The 16,393-nt window shown below is 54.6% G+C and overlaps 8 protein-coding genes across 9 annotated transcripts; 2 read left to right on the forward strand and 6 right to left on the reverse strand.

Annotated features, from left to right (window-relative positions):
* Positions 1-157: 157 nt before the first annotated feature.
* Positions 158-984, reverse strand: CKM354_000806400 (uncharacterized protein; the record flags this gene model as incomplete). The annotated part of the gene is made up of 2 exons (XM_044803430.1): positions 158-868; positions 931-984. The coding sequence occupies 2 exons, from the start codon at positions 982-984 to the stop codon at positions 158-160; spliced, it is 765 nt and encodes a 254-aa protein (XP_044659365.1).
* Positions 985-1,471: 487 nt separating this feature from the next.
* CKM354_000806500 (uncharacterized protein) lies at positions 1,472-2,710 on the reverse strand (the record flags this gene model as incomplete). The annotated part of the gene is made up of 3 exons (XM_044803431.1): positions 1,472-1,807; positions 1,866-2,424; positions 2,484-2,710. 3 exons carry the CDS (start codon positions 2,708-2,710, stop codon positions 1,472-1,474), a joined length of 1,122 nt encoding a protein of 373 aa, XP_044659366.1.
* Positions 2,711-3,261: 551 nt separating this feature from the next.
* On the forward strand, positions 3,262-5,408 carry CKM354_000806600 (NAPDH-dependent diflavin reductase; the record flags this gene model as incomplete). Its single annotated transcript, XM_044803432.1, has 2 exons — positions 3,262-3,335; positions 3,482-5,408. 2 exons carry the CDS (start codon positions 3,262-3,264, stop codon positions 5,406-5,408), a joined length of 2,001 nt encoding a protein of 666 aa, XP_044659367.1.
* A 775-nt stretch (positions 5,409-6,183) lies between these two features.
* Positions 6,184-6,702, reverse strand: CKM354_000806700 (uncharacterized protein; the record flags this gene model as incomplete). The annotated part of the gene is made up of 1 exon (XM_044803433.1): positions 6,184-6,702. One exon carries the CDS (start codon positions 6,700-6,702, stop codon positions 6,184-6,186), a length of 519 nt encoding a protein of 172 aa, XP_044659368.1.
* A 1,070-nt stretch (positions 6,703-7,772) lies between these two features.
* CKM354_000806800 (uncharacterized protein) lies at positions 7,773-8,927 on the forward strand (the record flags this gene model as incomplete). Of its 2 annotated transcripts, XM_044803434.1 has the most annotated exons (2): positions 7,773-7,847; positions 8,205-8,927. In XM_044803434.1, 2 exons carry the CDS (start codon positions 7,773-7,775, stop codon positions 8,925-8,927), a joined length of 798 nt encoding a protein of 265 aa, XP_044659369.1. The 2 variants fall into 2 exon arrangements, with proteins under 2 accessions (XP_044659369.1, XP_044659370.1); XM_044803435.1 differs by lacking the exon at positions 7,773-7,847 and having other exon boundaries at positions 7,965-8,927.
* Positions 8,928-9,359: 432 nt separating this feature from the next.
* CKM354_000806900 (uncharacterized protein) lies at positions 9,360-12,076 on the reverse strand (the record flags this gene model as incomplete). Its single annotated transcript, XM_044803436.1, has 2 exons — positions 9,360-11,391; positions 11,553-12,076. 2 exons carry the CDS (start codon positions 12,074-12,076, stop codon positions 9,360-9,362), a joined length of 2,556 nt encoding a protein of 851 aa, XP_044659371.1.
* Positions 12,077-12,922: 846 nt separating this feature from the next.
* CKM354_000807000 (uncharacterized protein) lies at positions 12,923-14,195 on the reverse strand (the record flags this gene model as incomplete). The annotated part of the gene is made up of 2 exons (XM_044803437.1): positions 12,923-13,639; positions 13,692-14,195. 2 exons carry the CDS (start codon positions 14,193-14,195, stop codon positions 12,923-12,925), a joined length of 1,221 nt encoding a protein of 406 aa, XP_044659372.1.
* A 1,302-nt stretch (positions 14,196-15,497) lies between these two features.
* CKM354_000807100 (uncharacterized protein) lies at positions 15,498-16,392 on the reverse strand (the record flags this gene model as incomplete). The annotated part of the gene is made up of 2 exons (XM_044803438.1): positions 15,498-16,000; positions 16,065-16,392. 2 exons carry the CDS (start codon positions 16,390-16,392, stop codon positions 15,498-15,500), a joined length of 831 nt encoding a protein of 276 aa, XP_044659373.1.
* Between the last annotated feature and the right edge of the window lies 1 nt (position 16,393).

Raw genomic sequence — 16,393 nt, forward strand, 5'->3', positions numbered from 1 at the left:
GAAGCATCGACTCCATCAGATTTCCCAAATTCTAGTGGCAAGGCTGCGGCAGCAGCCTGCGGTACCAAGGACAGATCAGGCAACAACTCACCTTGCCTCGCACCAACACCATGCCTATGTACACGTGTATGGCATTCAATCGTATACCCAGACCATTCTACAACGCGCCCAGTTCCTTGAGCTTCGAGATCATGCCATCGACATCCTCCACTTTACCACCACCTTGCCTCGCCGCGGGCTCAGCGACCTTGATCGTCTTCAGCCTCTTCTCGCCGTCTAGCCCATAGTCCTTGAGCGTCTTCTTGTCCAGTGGCTTCTTCTTCGCCTTCATAATATTCGGCAGCGACGCATACCTCGGCTCATTCAACCTCAAATCCGTGGTGATAATCATGGGCAGTTTGGCCTTGAGAGTCTCCACTCCGCCATCCACTTCCCTTGTCACAGTGACCGCTCCGTCGTCTGCAATATCGACCTTGCTAGCCTGTGTCGCTTGCGGCCAGTTGAGGAGCCCAGCAAGCATTTGTCCCGTCTGATTCGCATCGTCGTCGATCGACTGCTTGCCCAGAATGACCAAATTCCGATCTTCTTGCTCCACGACCTTCTTCAGCAATTTCGCGACACCCAAAGGCTCCAATTCCACTTTGTCCTCTTGCACCAGAATACCCCGATCAGCGCCCATGGCCATCGCAGTGCGCAGAATGTCCTGGCTCTTGGCTGGCCCAGCGGAGAAGGCAAGGATGTCCTCGACGGGCTTTTTCGCTTCGCGCATACGGACGGCCTCTTCGATCGAAAGTTCGTCGAATGGGTTCATCGAGTGCTTGACGTTCGTCTCGACGCCCGTCTGGGCCTTGTTGACGCGAGGTTTGACCTGTCGTGACACGATTTAGTCGTTGCCCAGCGAGGTGCGATACCATTGGAGGGCGGGCCTACAGCATAGTCAATGACACGCTTCACTGGCACCAATATCCGAAGTTTGGTGGCCATGTTTGCTGTTCTGGGGTAATGCAGACAGTTCTCAGACGGTTTCTGTCAAAGAAGACGTCAGTTACGGCTATGCGATCTCGGCATAAGAACAAGAGCTCAGACGATTTTGTGGGGACGTGCAGAGCCGAGGGCAAGGATGCATACAGCAAAGCTTCACCGACATGCACATGCAAACATGCAAACCACAGGCCTCGTACCAAGTTTTGGAGTTGAAAAGTTGCACAACCAGGTTGTCTCAATGTGTTCATATCTAAAACTACATCGAATACAATGTGCAGAATGGCATAAACTCGTCGCATCTCATGTTCAAATCGATGTCAACATTGAGCGGTGTTCTTCTTCCTTTCGTTTGTCCCACCGCAGCCTATTGTCGCCCAGAACTCTGCAACGTATGTCCATACCAGATAGCCAAGTTGCTGCATAGAACAGACAAGAAGTAGAGGTGCGGCGGAACAGTGTTCCAGGCGCGCTAGCGAGAATCTCGCGCTCAAGCCGTGGCAGTGTTGACGTTGGCAGAACCCTCAGCAGTCGATGGCTCGGCATCAACGCCAGTCTCGCCAATTGGTGCGTTTGGGTCCTCGTCCTCCTTGCCTGGGCTATCAATCGCGACCTTAACGGCAATTTCACGTCCCTCGATCTCTTTGCCGTTCATGTCCTCGCAAGCCTTCTGTTGGAGCTCGGTGCTAGCGAGCGTGACGAAGCCGAAGCCGCGACCCTTGCGTGGCTCGTTGCGTGCCTGAAGCTTGCGAACCATGAATTTGGGGATAGGGCGGAGCGCAATCTTAGCGGAGGTTGGCTGGTAATCGGCGAAGATCTCAAGCAGCTTCTAAAAGGTCAGCATCAGGCAGGAACGATCACTCTGGGACATGATGGAAACATACCTTCTCTTCGCGAAGATCGTAAGGCAGGTTGGCGACCATGATCTTCGTCTTGCTTGGAACGCCGTCCTCTGGAGGTCCGCGCTGCTTGCGTGGCTCGCGTGGGGCACGGGACTTGCCCTGCTTGCCGTCCACGGTGATGGTACCCTCCTCGCCCTCTTGACCGGTGAGCGCCTCGTTTGTGGTCTGTGTCAGTGGGTTGACAGCAGCAGGAACGTTGGTGGGGCCGTTGGTGCCCTCGGTGGCCTCGCCGTTGGTCTCAGCGCCCTTGCGGCCTCCACGACCGGCACGTCCACCTCGTCCACGGCCGCGACCACGGCCACGGGTAGATGAGCGGCGACGCTGTTGGCCTTCACCGCCCTCTGCGTTCTCGGATGTGGCAGTCTTCTCGGCAGCAGGCTCTGGCTTGCGGGCGAGCTGGACGGAGACCTTGCGATCCAGGATGGTCTTGCCGTTCAGCTCGTTGATGGCACGCTCAGCCTCGGTGGGGGTGGACACGTCAACGAAGGCGTATCCGACTGGGCGAGTCGTGCGTGGGTTGGTTGGGATCGAAGTGGTTTCGCTGGAACAAACAGTCAGCACGCGACCTCCTGTGCAACGTGGCGGTAGGTGCAAACGTACACAAGGTAGTCCTTGAAGAACTCCTTCAACTCTCCCTCGGTGGTCGCGTACGCGAGGTTTCCGATATACAGTCGCCGACCCTCGGCGGCGCTTGCGATGACAGCCTCATTCTGTGATGCGTTGATGGGCTTGTCGCCGCCAGCTCCGACACTGGCGCCTTCCGCGGTGCCGGTAGGCTCGTTGAGGGTGGTGTTTGCCAATTGGGCGGTGGCAGCTTCAACAGACATTTTGTTTGCAGGTTGATGACACGAAAAAGGTCTTTGTGGGTATGGTATTGACTGGGGTCGTGTGGTGGTTAAGGAAACTAGGTGCCCTGGTCCGCTGATGGAAACAGATTGTCAAGCTGTGGAAAGTGTGTCAGTCAGGACGATGCGCGTGTCGCGTGCGCGGCGTTTCTGCGGGGGCGACATACGGAGAGTTGTCGTGGCTAGCTTCGTGGCCTGATCGTGAGATTTTGGGTGTTGTGGTGATGGTGTTGTTGATTGACGATGGGAAGAAGGAGAAGCGTCGGAAAGGAGTTCGAGAATCATCAACATTTCGCATGCCAAGCGGGACCCCTGCCTTCGCCGCATAGCAGGCGCAACTGGAGGCGGGAGCTAAAGTGAACGGGGCCAATGACGCTCACTCGACCCGGCCATGTCGTGTGCATGCTGGTGAATTTTTGCCCGTGGCCGCCACCGCTCGACCCATCATGCGACGATGATCGAGCCTCAGCAGCACATTTGCTCTTTGGCCCCTGCACATGTGCCAATGAGTCTGTCGCTACACCGCCATCACGATGCCGTTCACGGAAAGCACTGGCCACGATGCAGGAGCAGGAGCGGGCGTTGCTGAGGGCAGGCAGGGTCAACGGTACGGCACCACAACACCACCATCACCACCTTCCTCGCACTCGCACTCGCCACCAGTGCCAGCACTGCAGCAGTAGGCGCGGGTGACACAGCAGCCGATGCCTTCCTCCTCCACCAGGATCACGACGCTGATGCGGCAAGACGCAGGAGCCCGCCGCGCACTGCCCTGATTCTCTACGGCTCGGAGACAGGCAATGCTCAGGATGTGGCAGAGGAAATTGGTCGCATGACTGAACGCCTGCGCTTCGACACGACCGTCCTCGACCTCGACTCGGTCGTGTTGAAAGACCTGTTGCGGCCGACGATAGTCATCTTCTCCATCTCGACCACCGGACAAGGTGAGATGCCACAAAATGCCCGTGGCTTTTGGAAGAAGTTGCTCAGCAGCGCCTTGAAGCCGGGCATTCTCCGTAGACTTCGTTTCTCTTCCTTTGGTCTTGGTGACAGCTCATATGCACAGTACAACGTGGCTCATCGTCTCGTCTGCGGCCGTCTCACTCAGCTTGGAGCACAGAGCTTTTGTGAACGAGGTGAAGGCAACGAACAGCATCCGGAGGGCCACAGTGCGGGCTTTCGTGAATGGATTGTGCAGCTCAAGCAGAAGTTATTGGAAGCTTTCCCTCTTGCCGACGCCATCGAGCCCATAGCGGATGACGACTTTGTCGAGCCCAAATGGAAGCTCGTGGCACAGTCGGCTGGAGATGCGCTACATGCTAACTCAAATACCAATGGCGTACACAACACGGCCATCGAAGGCACAGGCTCGGCGAATGAGGGCCTACCATCTTCATCTCTGCTGCCAGTAGTCGGCTCATATGCCGCCCATATTGAGCACAACGATCGCGTCACGCCAACAAAGCATTTCCAGGATGTCAGACTGCTAGACCTTCGTGTTGAACAGCAAGTTGCCTATGGCCCGGGCGCGGTCGTAGTAGTATATCCCAAAAACTTCCCGGAAGACGTGCAAGCTTTCATTGAACTCATGAAGTGGCAAGATGTTGCAGACCTGCCGTTATCGCTCACTACCAATCAAGACCTCTCGAACAACAAGCTCTCAACGCCTTCGCCGTTGCGACATTTCAACTTATCAGAAGTGAATTTAACCTTACGATGGCTTCTGGAGAACGTACTCGATATCATGTCAATACCTCGGAGATCATTCTTCGCCGGATTGGTGCATTTCGCTGGGGACAGTACAGAGGATGAGGCTTATCAAAAGGAGCGTCTGCTCGAGCTTGCCAATCCAGAGCTGATCGATGAACTGTGGGACTACACCACACGACCGAAACGAACGATCGTCGAAGCTATGATGGACTTCACCCTTATCAAAATCCCTTGGCAATATGCACTGACCGCGCTTCCTATCATGCGAGGCCGGCAGTTCAGTATTGCCAGTGGTGGCGCATTGAAGGCTGATGTCAATGGCCGCACACGGGTGCAGCTCCTGATTGCGATTGTTGACCCACCCAGTCCAATTATCAAGTATCGCAGGCGGTATGGCGTGTGCACAAGATACATTGCTACACTGAAGGAGAATCAAAAGATCAGTATCGGCATCCAGGCAGGATATCTCGACGTCCAGCCCTCCGAGCTTGCGGTCCCCGTGGTGATGGTGGGGCCTGGTACTGGGCTGGCGCCAATGCGTTCAATGATCCATGAGCGAGTGAGATGGGCAGAGGATGCGCAAAGTGAAAAGCGTCCGACAGCTCTGACCGGTGACATGCTTTTCTTCGGTTGTCGCAATGAGAACAGCGATTACTTCTTCCGCGATGAATGGCGGACGTTTGCGGAAAAGGATGGACTTGCTGTTTGCACCGCATTCTCTCGTGACCAGGACAAGCCAAGACAATACGTCCAAGACCAGATTCGAGCTAACGGAGAGGAGGTCTGCAAAGCTCTCTTACAGAAGAACGGCAAAGTCTATGTTTGTGGATCGTCTGGAAATATGCCCAAAGGTGTTCGTCAAGCATTGATAGATGCTTTCATGGAACACGGCACATTATCTGCTGAAGAGGCCGAGGCATACCTCGAGAAGATGGAGAAGAGTGGCCGATACAAGCAAGAGACGTGGTAGACATGACGGCATTGTGGACTTCGCGATGAGTATGGAAATTGGACTGTCCAGCCAATCCGCGCTCTCAAGACAGGCTGGAGGCAGCGTTGAGCTTGATGATTCGTGCACAGCACTATTATAACACGTGCTGGAATGAATTGTACAACCACGGCCATGGACTAGTCTACCACTATTGCAGACCACTCAAAGGCGAGAAGAAACATTCGAGATGGTTTTAGGGTCATCGCTACCACTGGTACTGCTTGAGCTTAAGGCCGATAAGACATGCAAACGTCTGGGTCTTGGCCGATCCACCCACGTACAAGAGCTAGTGTAACAGTCTTTTGAACCTGTTGGAGTTCAATGAGGGGAACTATGTCTCTGATGGGCCTGGCTCGCTTGGGCATCGAGAGAAGGACGTCGACTAGTGTGCCGGACGCAATAGCCAATACGTGAGGACCGAGGAACATGAACGCGTATTGATACCGCGTCAGATCTGTGGCGGCCAAATGTTGTGTACATATGAGATTGATGATGCCGATGCGTTGATGCATGTAAATGAAATCCGCTCTGATGCCGCGCGCCATATCGCCGAATGCAACCATACGCCCTCTTGCCACAATTGCGTCCTGCGCATTTAGCAATCCTTTTCACATTCCCTTCGAAAGTCCCCTGAACTTTCCCAATTCTCCGTTCCCATACCATCGAGAGCAACGCAGTATTCCCACTCAACTCCCTTGCTCCCTTCCATCCAACCCTCAGATCATCTGCCATCTCTCATAACCCAGTGCTCCGTCTACCGCCCCTCAACCTCCACAACCCCCTCCAACCCCGCACCCCTCCTCTCACTCCCCGTCCCCTCATGCACCGGATCCCGACTCAGCGTCTGCAACCTATACCTCTCAAAATCACTAATCTGCCCATCACCATGGACATGCGCATTCAACGGCAAAGGCGGCACTTCCCCCGCGGATATCCCAAACGCATTCCCCTCCGAATCATTCTTAATATTCCCCGGCGCATTCAAGCCTGGTCCACCATATTTCACAAACGAAGCCGGTGAACGCGTGAGAGAGGATTTTCGCGGTGTTCTGTTGCGGAAGGATTTGGATCTTGTAGGAGAAGGTACGTGGGTTCCGTCTTGGGAGCGTCGGAATTCGTTTTCGTAGCGTTCGTCGTTGAGTTGTTCTATACGTTGTTCGGTGGGGGAGAGGTTGCGGTTTTCGTAGTCGGTTGATGTGATGGTGCTGCTTTGAGTGGAACTTGCGGTGTTGCTGCGTTTGCGGACGGAGAGTTTGCGTTTGAGGAAGTCCATCTTCTCGGTTGTTGTTCCAATGTCAATGACCTGTGACTCGCTAAAAGTGTATGCTTTGGTTGATGGATAGAAAAGAGGTTGCAGGACAGGAACGAGAGTGAGATTGATTTGTATGCTATGACAAGGAGTTACAAATAATCTGATCACTTTCCTAGTCGAATGGATGTGTTGGATCCATGCGTCATAGGCCACATCATCTTCGCAACGGTCGCGGGGAGCGGGTATCTTGGTATCGCATTCCTAGCCTGGGGAACGGCGGCAATGTCTTGCATGCGAATATATGGCTGCGGAAACTTCGGATGTGAGGTGGAGGCGTCGTGGCATGGTTGTAAGACGGAAGCTGGAAGCTGTAGAAAACGCCGGGCGTATCGGAGTCTTCGCGTACGTGAGAGCTCTCACCGGGCTCCTTCTCAGTGCCCGTCCGTCGATCCTGATAGTTGTGGAATCGATTTGATTTTGGGTGGAGTCAATCAATAATTTGATTTGGCACGACGACGTGCCCATAAAGAGTGTGAATGGGAATCTGTCGAGCCGAGAGAGACATGAACTAGCTCGCTCACTGCCACCACCAATTATGATTGGGATGCAAGAACGTTCGTGCCTGATGTCTGTCCGACAGCCAAGACAGACATGAGCTAGCTTCGGTCCAGCCCGTCAGGAACGATTCGTCGGAGCTCAGGAAACGAGCCGAAATGCCATTTTGTTTGCGGAGAGCTTTCCAGCTTTGAAGTTCTTCTTTCCAACGCATGTAGACTCGTTCCAAAAATGCACGCAGCAGTGGCTTTAGTGGAAAAGTCTTCATGTCGTCGTCTTCAGCAGCATCAACTAGGTGATCTGTGACAACTTTCACCCGCTATCGACCGCAGCGACGACCATGGCCCGCAAACTGATGATAATTTGCCGCATTGAGTCCTCGGTACTAGCTCAGTCTATTCCCTACGTTCCTTCGGCCTCCTTGAGTTAGGTCCCCGTGGCGAAAATACAATGGTTTTTCCAAAGAAAGGAAGCTGCGAATTTCTTTCAAGCCGAACTCACAATGGCACAGGAGAAGAAAGAACACACTTCAAACAATGCACCGAGTAGCGGTTTTCAAAAGAATTTTGAAGTGCGAGAGCTTTTCATGGTATCTACATAAATACGAACATGTACGCTTCGTACATTCTGCCCATCCCAAGCACGTCGATCTCGTAGGACCAGGTGGAGCACCGAGCGAAGAACACACCTCTTGATATCTCTTGACACTAACAGCTCGGGATCACAATATGACAACTCTCCCACTGAAGATTGATTTCCTCATGGGCAACGGACTGGTTCCGTACCCATCAACCGACTGTCTAATCTGCTTGAACAGCGAGGCCATCGAACCAACCAAGATTTCAGTATGCTCTCACACGCACGCCTACTGCCGCACTTGCATCGTTCGCTGGCTTACAGACCACAGTGACTGTCCCTCTAGCTCGTGCAGAAAGACCCTTTACGAACACGACCACGACATGGACCAGGAAACCGTTTCCGATGAAGAGGACCACGAGTACTTGAGCCAACTGGACGACAAGGAAGATTTCTCACATGGAGACCAGGTCATGAGTGATGAACCAACCGGCGAAGAAGGAAACTTCGTCGACGAAGCAGCAGAACGCCACGAATCTGTCCAAAGAGAAACCACCCTCGGCCTCCCAGTAACTCTCCAACCAAACCACCACCACTACATCCTCGACGAAATCGAGAACCCAGACTGGATGAACCGCTTCCTCGTGCAATACAGCCGCTGGCCTAACAGTCTCCCCGACGCATCCTTCTCCCGCCCCATCACCGATGACATCTCCCGCCCCTGTCTAATCGAAACCAACATCCTCACAACCCACCTCCTCTCCCACGCCAACGCAACCCTAACCCACAAAGCCCCCTACTTCGCAACCCTCCCCGACGAAACCCCCGTCTTCCAAACCCTCATCACCACAACATTCGACATTCTCCTCCTTCTCGAAGGCCAGAATTTCGAATCTCCAGACGCACTGTACTTCCACTTCGCAGAACTTCTCTGCAAAGAACTGAGTCAACGTTCACCAGCTTTTGAAATTTTCGTCACAGCTGAGAGGGAATTGGTTGAGACGTTGCCGGAACAGATGAGTTTTACGCAGGAGTGTGTTTGGTTTGTGATTTCCGAAGTCGTGGGCGAGGCAGAGAGGATTCGGGAGTTTATGGATACTGTGCATTGGGAGTAGAGTTATGGCATAGACGTCTTTGTAAAGAAATAGTGTGGAGAGAGCATATGATAGAATCGTGCTTCATTCGATCGATTAGTTTTCGGTAAATGGTATCATATCCTGCGAAAGGGGAGTTTTCTCTCTCCCTCTCTCACATTTCACATCGTTTGGCACATAACGCAAGGGGAAGATGTAGGTGCGAGCTCAATCTGACTCGAAGTCAGACAATTGATGTAAAATAATCTAGCTCGGCATGTGCAAGAATAGGGTATCCGCTGTTCACACTCATCTCACTCAATAGGGAAGACCCAAAAATGCTCAATATCCAACGTGTTCCAACAACGCCATCGCTCGTATGCCCGCTATGCAAAAGGTGAACTCCCGCGAGAACTTCGCAACACGCTTAACAGCCTCACACAAAATATCGAAAGGCATAAAGGTGAGGCATGCTCACTCAGCCATCCCGTTGGCAACCGGAGGCTCCTCAGCAGCAACAGGTGGAGACAGTGGCTCACCCGTGCTCTCACGCTTCTTTCGCTCCTTCTCCTTGGCTTGCGCCTCAGCAGTCTTTCGCTGCTTTTCCTGCAATATGGCGAGCTTTTCCATCTTCTTCTTTTGCTTCTCCTCCTGCTCGCGCTCCTTCTGCTTTTGTTCCTCAGTCTTGCCGGCGTTCTCTTGCTCAGCCAAGTCTTTCCAGTGTCGCCATCCATCATAGTCGATGATCGCCATCATGGAGCCCCACTCCTTGACTTTCCGTTCAAGCCAGACGAAGTTAACAGGCTTGGTCAGAAAGTCGTTACACCCGGCCGCCAATGCCTCGTGTCGATCGGACTGCAGCGAGGACGCGGTAAGCGCCACGATGATTATAGGTGACTTGAACAACCCTTTCGACATGTCGAGCTTATCATCGTCTGGATTGTGGGTCTTTCCCGAATCTTGACCCTGACCACTGCCGTTGGCGTCTAATGGGCCTTTCTCGGTGTTGCTCCCGGGCGTGGAGCTGAAGACACCTATCCCGTTGACTCGTTCCAGTCTCCGGATCTCTTTTGTAGCTTGCAGCCCGTTCATGACTGGCATTTGGATGTCCATTAACACCAAGTGATATCCTCCTGTCCTCCACTTGTCCACTGCTATCTGTCCGTTCATTGCTGTCTGCCATCGAACTTTCAACCTCTTCATCAAACCCTCCAGAATACGAAGATTGATGATGTTGTCCTCGACAATGAGCACGTTGATTGGCGGCACCGACCCATCTAACACGCTCGACAGGCCAGCTATGCTGTTGTACGTGTCGAAATGAGGAGTGCCCGTCCGTCCTTTGGATGACAGTTTATCGGGTGTAGACCTGCGCGCTTTGCGGGGTCGAGGGCCGCGCGAACCATTGAGAGCGCCCGTGTTTGGAGTCGGGGGGCCAGAGCCGGGTTTACCTGTTGGCGGAGCTTCAGGCGCCGGGGGTGTGGGAAGTGGAGGTGCGGCCGGTGGATCGTGAGGTCGATGTGTCGCCTCCGATGCCGAGGAATCGACTCGAGATCTAGTCGAGCGGGTGAGATGAGCAGAGGCGGCCGCCGAGGCAGGGTTGTTTGTTTGGTCGGCGTGCGAGGGGTGCGTGATTATCGTAGGCGAGGAGGTATGCTGCCTTCCTATTCGAGGTCGGTGTTCGCGTTCTGAGCGATGCCGGCGCCCGACAGTGCCAGGCGATGGGAGAGGAGGCACTTGGCCTGTGGTCAGCACTGCCATTGACCTCGGGTGCTCGCTGGACAGCGAGCCGTGATGTTCACGGGCAATGTGGCTGGGCAATGCAGGCTGGACGGTGACGGGCATTGGCGGAAAGTAGTCGGTGCCAGTCTCTGGGGGCCTGAACTCGTCCAAGGCATGATAGCTGTGGTGTATTGCTCTAGGCGAGGGACGCGGAGTTCGCTTTTGTGGCAGGTCTATTATGAGTGCCTCATCGACCGTTTGCCCGCCTGGGTAGTACGAGTCTATTGTCCTGCAGATCTCCTCTTCAGGACCCAACATGCGTGAGCTCCGTGGGCCAGCGTGTTCCGAGCGCGTGACAATGGTCAACGTGAGGTCTGGAGCGTCGAAAGTCTTGCCTAATGAATTGGCATACTTGCGCAGAATCATGTCCCGCACGTCGTCGACCAGATCGTCATCGCGGATCTGCACCAGCGTCGCTGATGCATTCGGCCGCTTCACCCAGATCTTGCGATGCATTGTAGCAGCCATGTTTGGTGCAGCGGACAGAGCACGCACTGAAGGGCTCGCAGGGGTGCGCTCGTGGTTGGCCGGAGGGTCAGTGAGTGCGTCTACGATGTCGGCATCGGAGCTGCCTACAACGCTCCGAGGGCGCGAGTGAGCTGGACCTCGATGGCGTGGGCTCTGCGGCTCTGCGGTGGAGGGACGAGGGTATGCCAGTCGCAGGCTCAGGCCGTGATCTCGTTGCAGCGTGCCCGAGGATGAGGAAGTTGGTCGTGAGCCGGGGCTGTAGGAGAGCATGTGTTAGTGAAATTTGGCGTCCGTAAAACATGCATCTCGAATGGGTTGCAGAAACATAAGGTTTAGCGCGATGTGCACACACAGCTCGAAGGAGCTCCATGCACAACATCGAAGATCACGATCATGACAACTCGCAGGATAACTCACTGGGACGAGTCTCGCTGACGAGCACTTCCCGCACCCAATGCCTCGGGAGTAGGCTCTTCGACGACCAGGAGGGGGTTCTCAGGCAGGGCGTCGCCGTCCAGGGCGAGCGCAGGCGGCGGAGGTGGTGGAGTGGCAGGCTCGGCGTGAGATTGCTGGTCGGGTCGGCTAGCCGCGTGAATCGCTCCGATCGGCGCTTGCCCGCCGTTCTCGCTGCTGGCAGCTGGTGCAGTGAGTTCTTCTTCGATCACGCCCACGCTGCTCGAACGCGAGTCTTGGTGGGCGGCGACTGCAGCTGCAGGTTGGTCGCCGTCTTCGAGCTGCCGGACTTTATCCTTGAGCTTTGCAAGTGAGGCGGATTTCCGGGCCCGCCGCGGTTTGGAGGAGGACCGCGGGCCTGGGGATGGAGAGGGTGATGCGGAGGTCGCGGCGGTGCTGTGGTCGCTGGGATCGCTCTTGGTGGAGGCGGCGGTGGAGTGCTTGCTGGACAGCCTCCGCAGGATAGGGCGGAAGGAAAAGCGAGCCATCACATTGCAATGCCCGCGCTGGCCGAGCTTACGATTGGGGAGCAGGTGTCAGGGTGTAGCAAAGCCACGCTGGCGCCATGGGTGTTGGTTGGTCCGTAGGGAGCTGCCACGAGGCGGTGCTGAATGATGCCGCCGTCACTGATCACTGCACCGGTGGAGGGAGAGGAGAATAGAGGTGAGACAGCGTGGTCAGCGGGCGGAATACTGGCAGCCAGCACGCTTCATTAGAGCGCAACTTGGCTCGTTCTTGCCCGGTTGCTGTCGATGGTCGCGATCGGGCGTGGCGGCCAGCATCGACGGCGCGCACCAGCACAGCACCCACGCGACAACACGGCAGGCAGCGACACTCGTCGCGCTAGTTTGGCGACACACGAACAGGTCGTTGTCGACTCATGCCCACCCTTCGCTCAACAAAGCAGGTTGATTGCGGCCTTGTTGCTGCACATCGACGATGAATTCGATGGATCGCCGTCAAAACGACTTCAAAATGTCCCCCAGCCGCCTGCCGCTTCCGGCGTGAAACTGAAATCTCCGATCTCCCTCGACATTCCTGCTGCGGGAACGCCACTTCACACTTTGCTCTCGACACGCGTCGGCCTTGTTATTGTCAAACAGCGGCCAGCGCACGTGTTTGATTGAGCTATTGATGAACTCCTCGCCTTGGCGCTGCTCTACATTGTGTGTCGATGAGAACCTTGTCAGTCTCGAACACCAACGCTCAATTCCCGAACCACGGCATCGAGCACCAACTTCCAGAAACAAGACTGCATATTCCGCATTGTCTTCCAGGAGACGCGACACCACGCCGTTCATCTGCGCCCCTTCCATCTCCCACTTCCAACCCCGTCAAGCCATATCCACTCCAAGACCCTGAACATCCTGGCTCGCTCGTCGCTTCCCACTCGCCGGTGCCCCTAAGCCGTATCCCTCGTCGTACTGTCGTGCACGGTCGTATCGCGTGTGCCTGGAGCGGTAGTCTCGCCTTGAGCCGTCTTCTTCATCACGGCTCTGTGTCTCCTTCCATCTCCGGAACCCTTCATCTTCGGACCATCGATGCGAACTGTTCACGCGCACGTTCTTGTCACTGCCACTTTGGTCGCGGCTGTGCCTGCCCCGGCTAGCACTCCCATTCCTCCCCTTCTCCACAGCCGGCGACGACATCTTCTGCACCAGTGGAGATTCAGCGCTGCTCCACATCTGCGGCGACTGCGCTGCCATTTGGAGTACAGGGCTCTCTGGAGGCGTCCAAGTACCACCGCCGCTGGCTGCTCCGGGGTTTGCTTGATAATAATTGAAGAATCGGACAAACCAGTAGTAGCCACCCGCGAGCACAGCGCCCAGCATTGGACCAGCGACGTAAATCCAGAAATACCCGGGAAACTCGCCTGCAGCGACACATGGCCCCAGCGACCGCACGGGATTGAGCGAGGCCCCAGTGTAAGCTGCACCAGCAAGCTCGGCAATAAATAAGGCGATGCCGATGCCTATTGGGGCCATGAATGTGGCTCGCCATTTCTCTGCAGCCAGCATGAGAATGGTGAAAACCAGCAAGGACGTGAGGAACTGCATCCGAGTCATCAGTGACTCCGTCGTGGGGCAAACCAGCTCAACTCACCGTCTCGAGAAACAGGCCCTGCGCAATGCTGACCTCGGCAGCGAGCGTAGTCTGGACCTGCCGAATGTCTCCTGGTATCATGGCTTTCACAATGCCAGCAGCGCTCATTGCTGCGACAACCTGAACCGGCAGAAAGACGACGCCTCTAATGACTTCCAGCTTGCCAGCAAGCACCAGCCCGAGCGTGACTGCAGGATTGAACAATCCGCCACTAACACGAAACATCGTCCAGGCATTGATCAGCAACGAGAATCCATAACTAAGTGAAATGTATACCAAGGTCTGGCTCGAGGCGGTATCGTTCGGCCCGCTGTCGCCAGCGCGTTCTACCGCGACACTGTGACCGAGGAACGCGATCAGGAGGAACATGAAAGTCCCCACGAACTCTCCTGTTGACGCGACGAGTGTGTTGCGCCACGCTGGCTGGAGGCGTGGGTCTCTCGGCTCTGCAAATCCAAGCCCTGGCTTGGATACTTCGGGAAAGTAAGACGCCATGTCGTGCATGCTCTCAGAGGTCAATGCTATTCTGGTAGTTGTGAGTGCAATGGCTCAGGCTCAGACTTCTCAGGCGGAAGCACAACTATTTGACCTGTCTGCCGAGCAGAGCACCAGATATCGCATGACCATACAGCTCACGCCTTCCGAGAACGCGATACGAATCTTTTGCGATGCTGAAGTCCACTGAGAGTGAGCATGCATCGCGCTCTCATCCGGACGCGTTCTCTCCCAGCAGCCGTGAGGCATTTTCACGAACACACCTCATCCTTCACCAGCTCTCCAAACGGACCGGTATAGGAGAACGATAGGTGATGCTGTCCCTGTGGCGCATATCCTGCTTAGCATACCCCCGCCTGTCAAGCCTCTCTACATCCCAGCACACCACGCTATCCTTGGCACAGAGAACTCCGAGCAAACGGTTCACGAGGCTGCTACCGGACCACGTTTCCGCACCAGGAGGGGTATTGCAAGATGCTGCAGAGATCGTGCTCGGATCATGCTGGCTCGAAGGCGGTGTGGCAGAGATCACGGTCAAGTATAGACGAACATGGTCACTGCTTTCTGGCTTTCCCCAGTAGTTCCACTTGAAGTGCAGAACCATCGGAGCTGACACGAACAATAGTTAGTAGCTCACGAGAGGTCTTGATTGTCGGAACCACGGATGATGGACGCAGAGAGATCGCGTGATCAATGCTCTGTCTCGGACTTTGTTTGTCTGCGCTGACTTGCAGTATCAAAGTTCTACGAGGAACATCTAGGGCTTCCTTCGCCGGTCGAGCATATTGTGTTTGCTCTTCCGCAAACCACTCGAAGACTTGTCAGAGAAGAATAGCGACTCTGTTGTAAGAACTTTCTGAACGCGATATGGATCGCGTGCAGTACATCATATAACACAAAAAGTCAACCAGCATCAACCTCGACTAGAAGAAATTCACGTATCGATATGCAACGGCCGTGAAAGTCCACATAGTAAGTCAATGCGAATGCTATCAAGGCTCACCCTTTATACATCTCCATCATTGGCGAAGATTCGAGTCGGATTGCACTCTTGCCGAGCAGTAGAGACTGCTCGCCTTACCAGTTGAACTCTGCTCTTCGTGTGAGATGAGCTGTCACAGATCTTGGCATCAGCCATTGTAGAAGAAAGAGAGCTTCTGCATCAATGTCAGCTTCATATAGCAAGCATTCCTTGACTTTCTGCTTTGGAAATTGTATCACGACATGTTCAGTAATCGCAAGGTATCTCAGCCGTAAATTCATGATCTCTCATGCTAGGTATCTTCAATCTGCTTCAGAAGCCAACAAAACCTAGTAGTTCCTGTCGTTGTTGTTTCCACTGCCGTAGCTATCCGATCCACCATAGGTGTTTCCAGACGAACCATAACTATCATTATCATTCCTATTATTTCCGCTTCCACCAATCTTCGCCTTGACCTTATCCATCAAACCACCGCCCGAAGAGCCACGGGAGTTATCCTCTCCGTAATTCGTTCCTGAAATTGGATCGTCGGGCTGATCAGAGCGCTTGCTGGAAAGCTTGTCCTTGATCTTCTCGCCAATTCCGCGGTTGTCGTTTCCGGAACCGTAGGAAGAGGAGTTGTTGTTGTCTCCGTAGCCACTGCTGGAGGTATCTTGATCGTAATTGCGGCCTGTGACGGGGTTGTCGGGTCGGTCGGAGCGGTCGCTGGACAACTTGTCTTTCGCCTTGTCGGCTAGGCCGCGGTTGTCGTTTCCTCCGTATGAGGAATCGCCGTATGAGGAGGTGTTGCCGCCGTATCCACTGCTGCTGGTGTCCTGGTCGAAATTTCGGCCTGGATATTTGTTAGATAACATTTCTCTCAGCTACTATTAGCTTGCGTCCATGGAGGTGCATACCTGTCACTGGGTTGTCTGGTCGATCGGATCGGTCGCTGGACAACTTGTCTTTGGCCTTGTCGGCTAGACCGCGGTTGTCGTTTCCTCCGTAGGAAGAATCTCCGTATGAGGAGGTGTTATTTCCCGAGCCGTAGCTGTCGCTCTGTCCGTAGTTTGTTCCTGATACTGGGTCGTCGGGTCGATCAGTGCGATCGCTGCTCAGCTTGTCCTTGGCCTTCTCGGTCAGGTTTCGGTTGTCGTTGTAGTTATCGGAGCTAAGAAGATTCTCAGTGCCTGATGTCTTGTTGCCCCAACCTGGACCACTAGTGATGCCAGAGAGTTCTGCCATT

This window comes from Cercospora kikuchii (assembly GCF_019650295.1).
Source record: "Cercospora kikuchii DNA, contig_00005, whole genome shotgun sequence".
NCBI classification, from domain to species: domain Eukaryota; kingdom Fungi; phylum Ascomycota; class Dothideomycetes; order Mycosphaerellales; family Mycosphaerellaceae; genus Cercospora; species Cercospora kikuchii.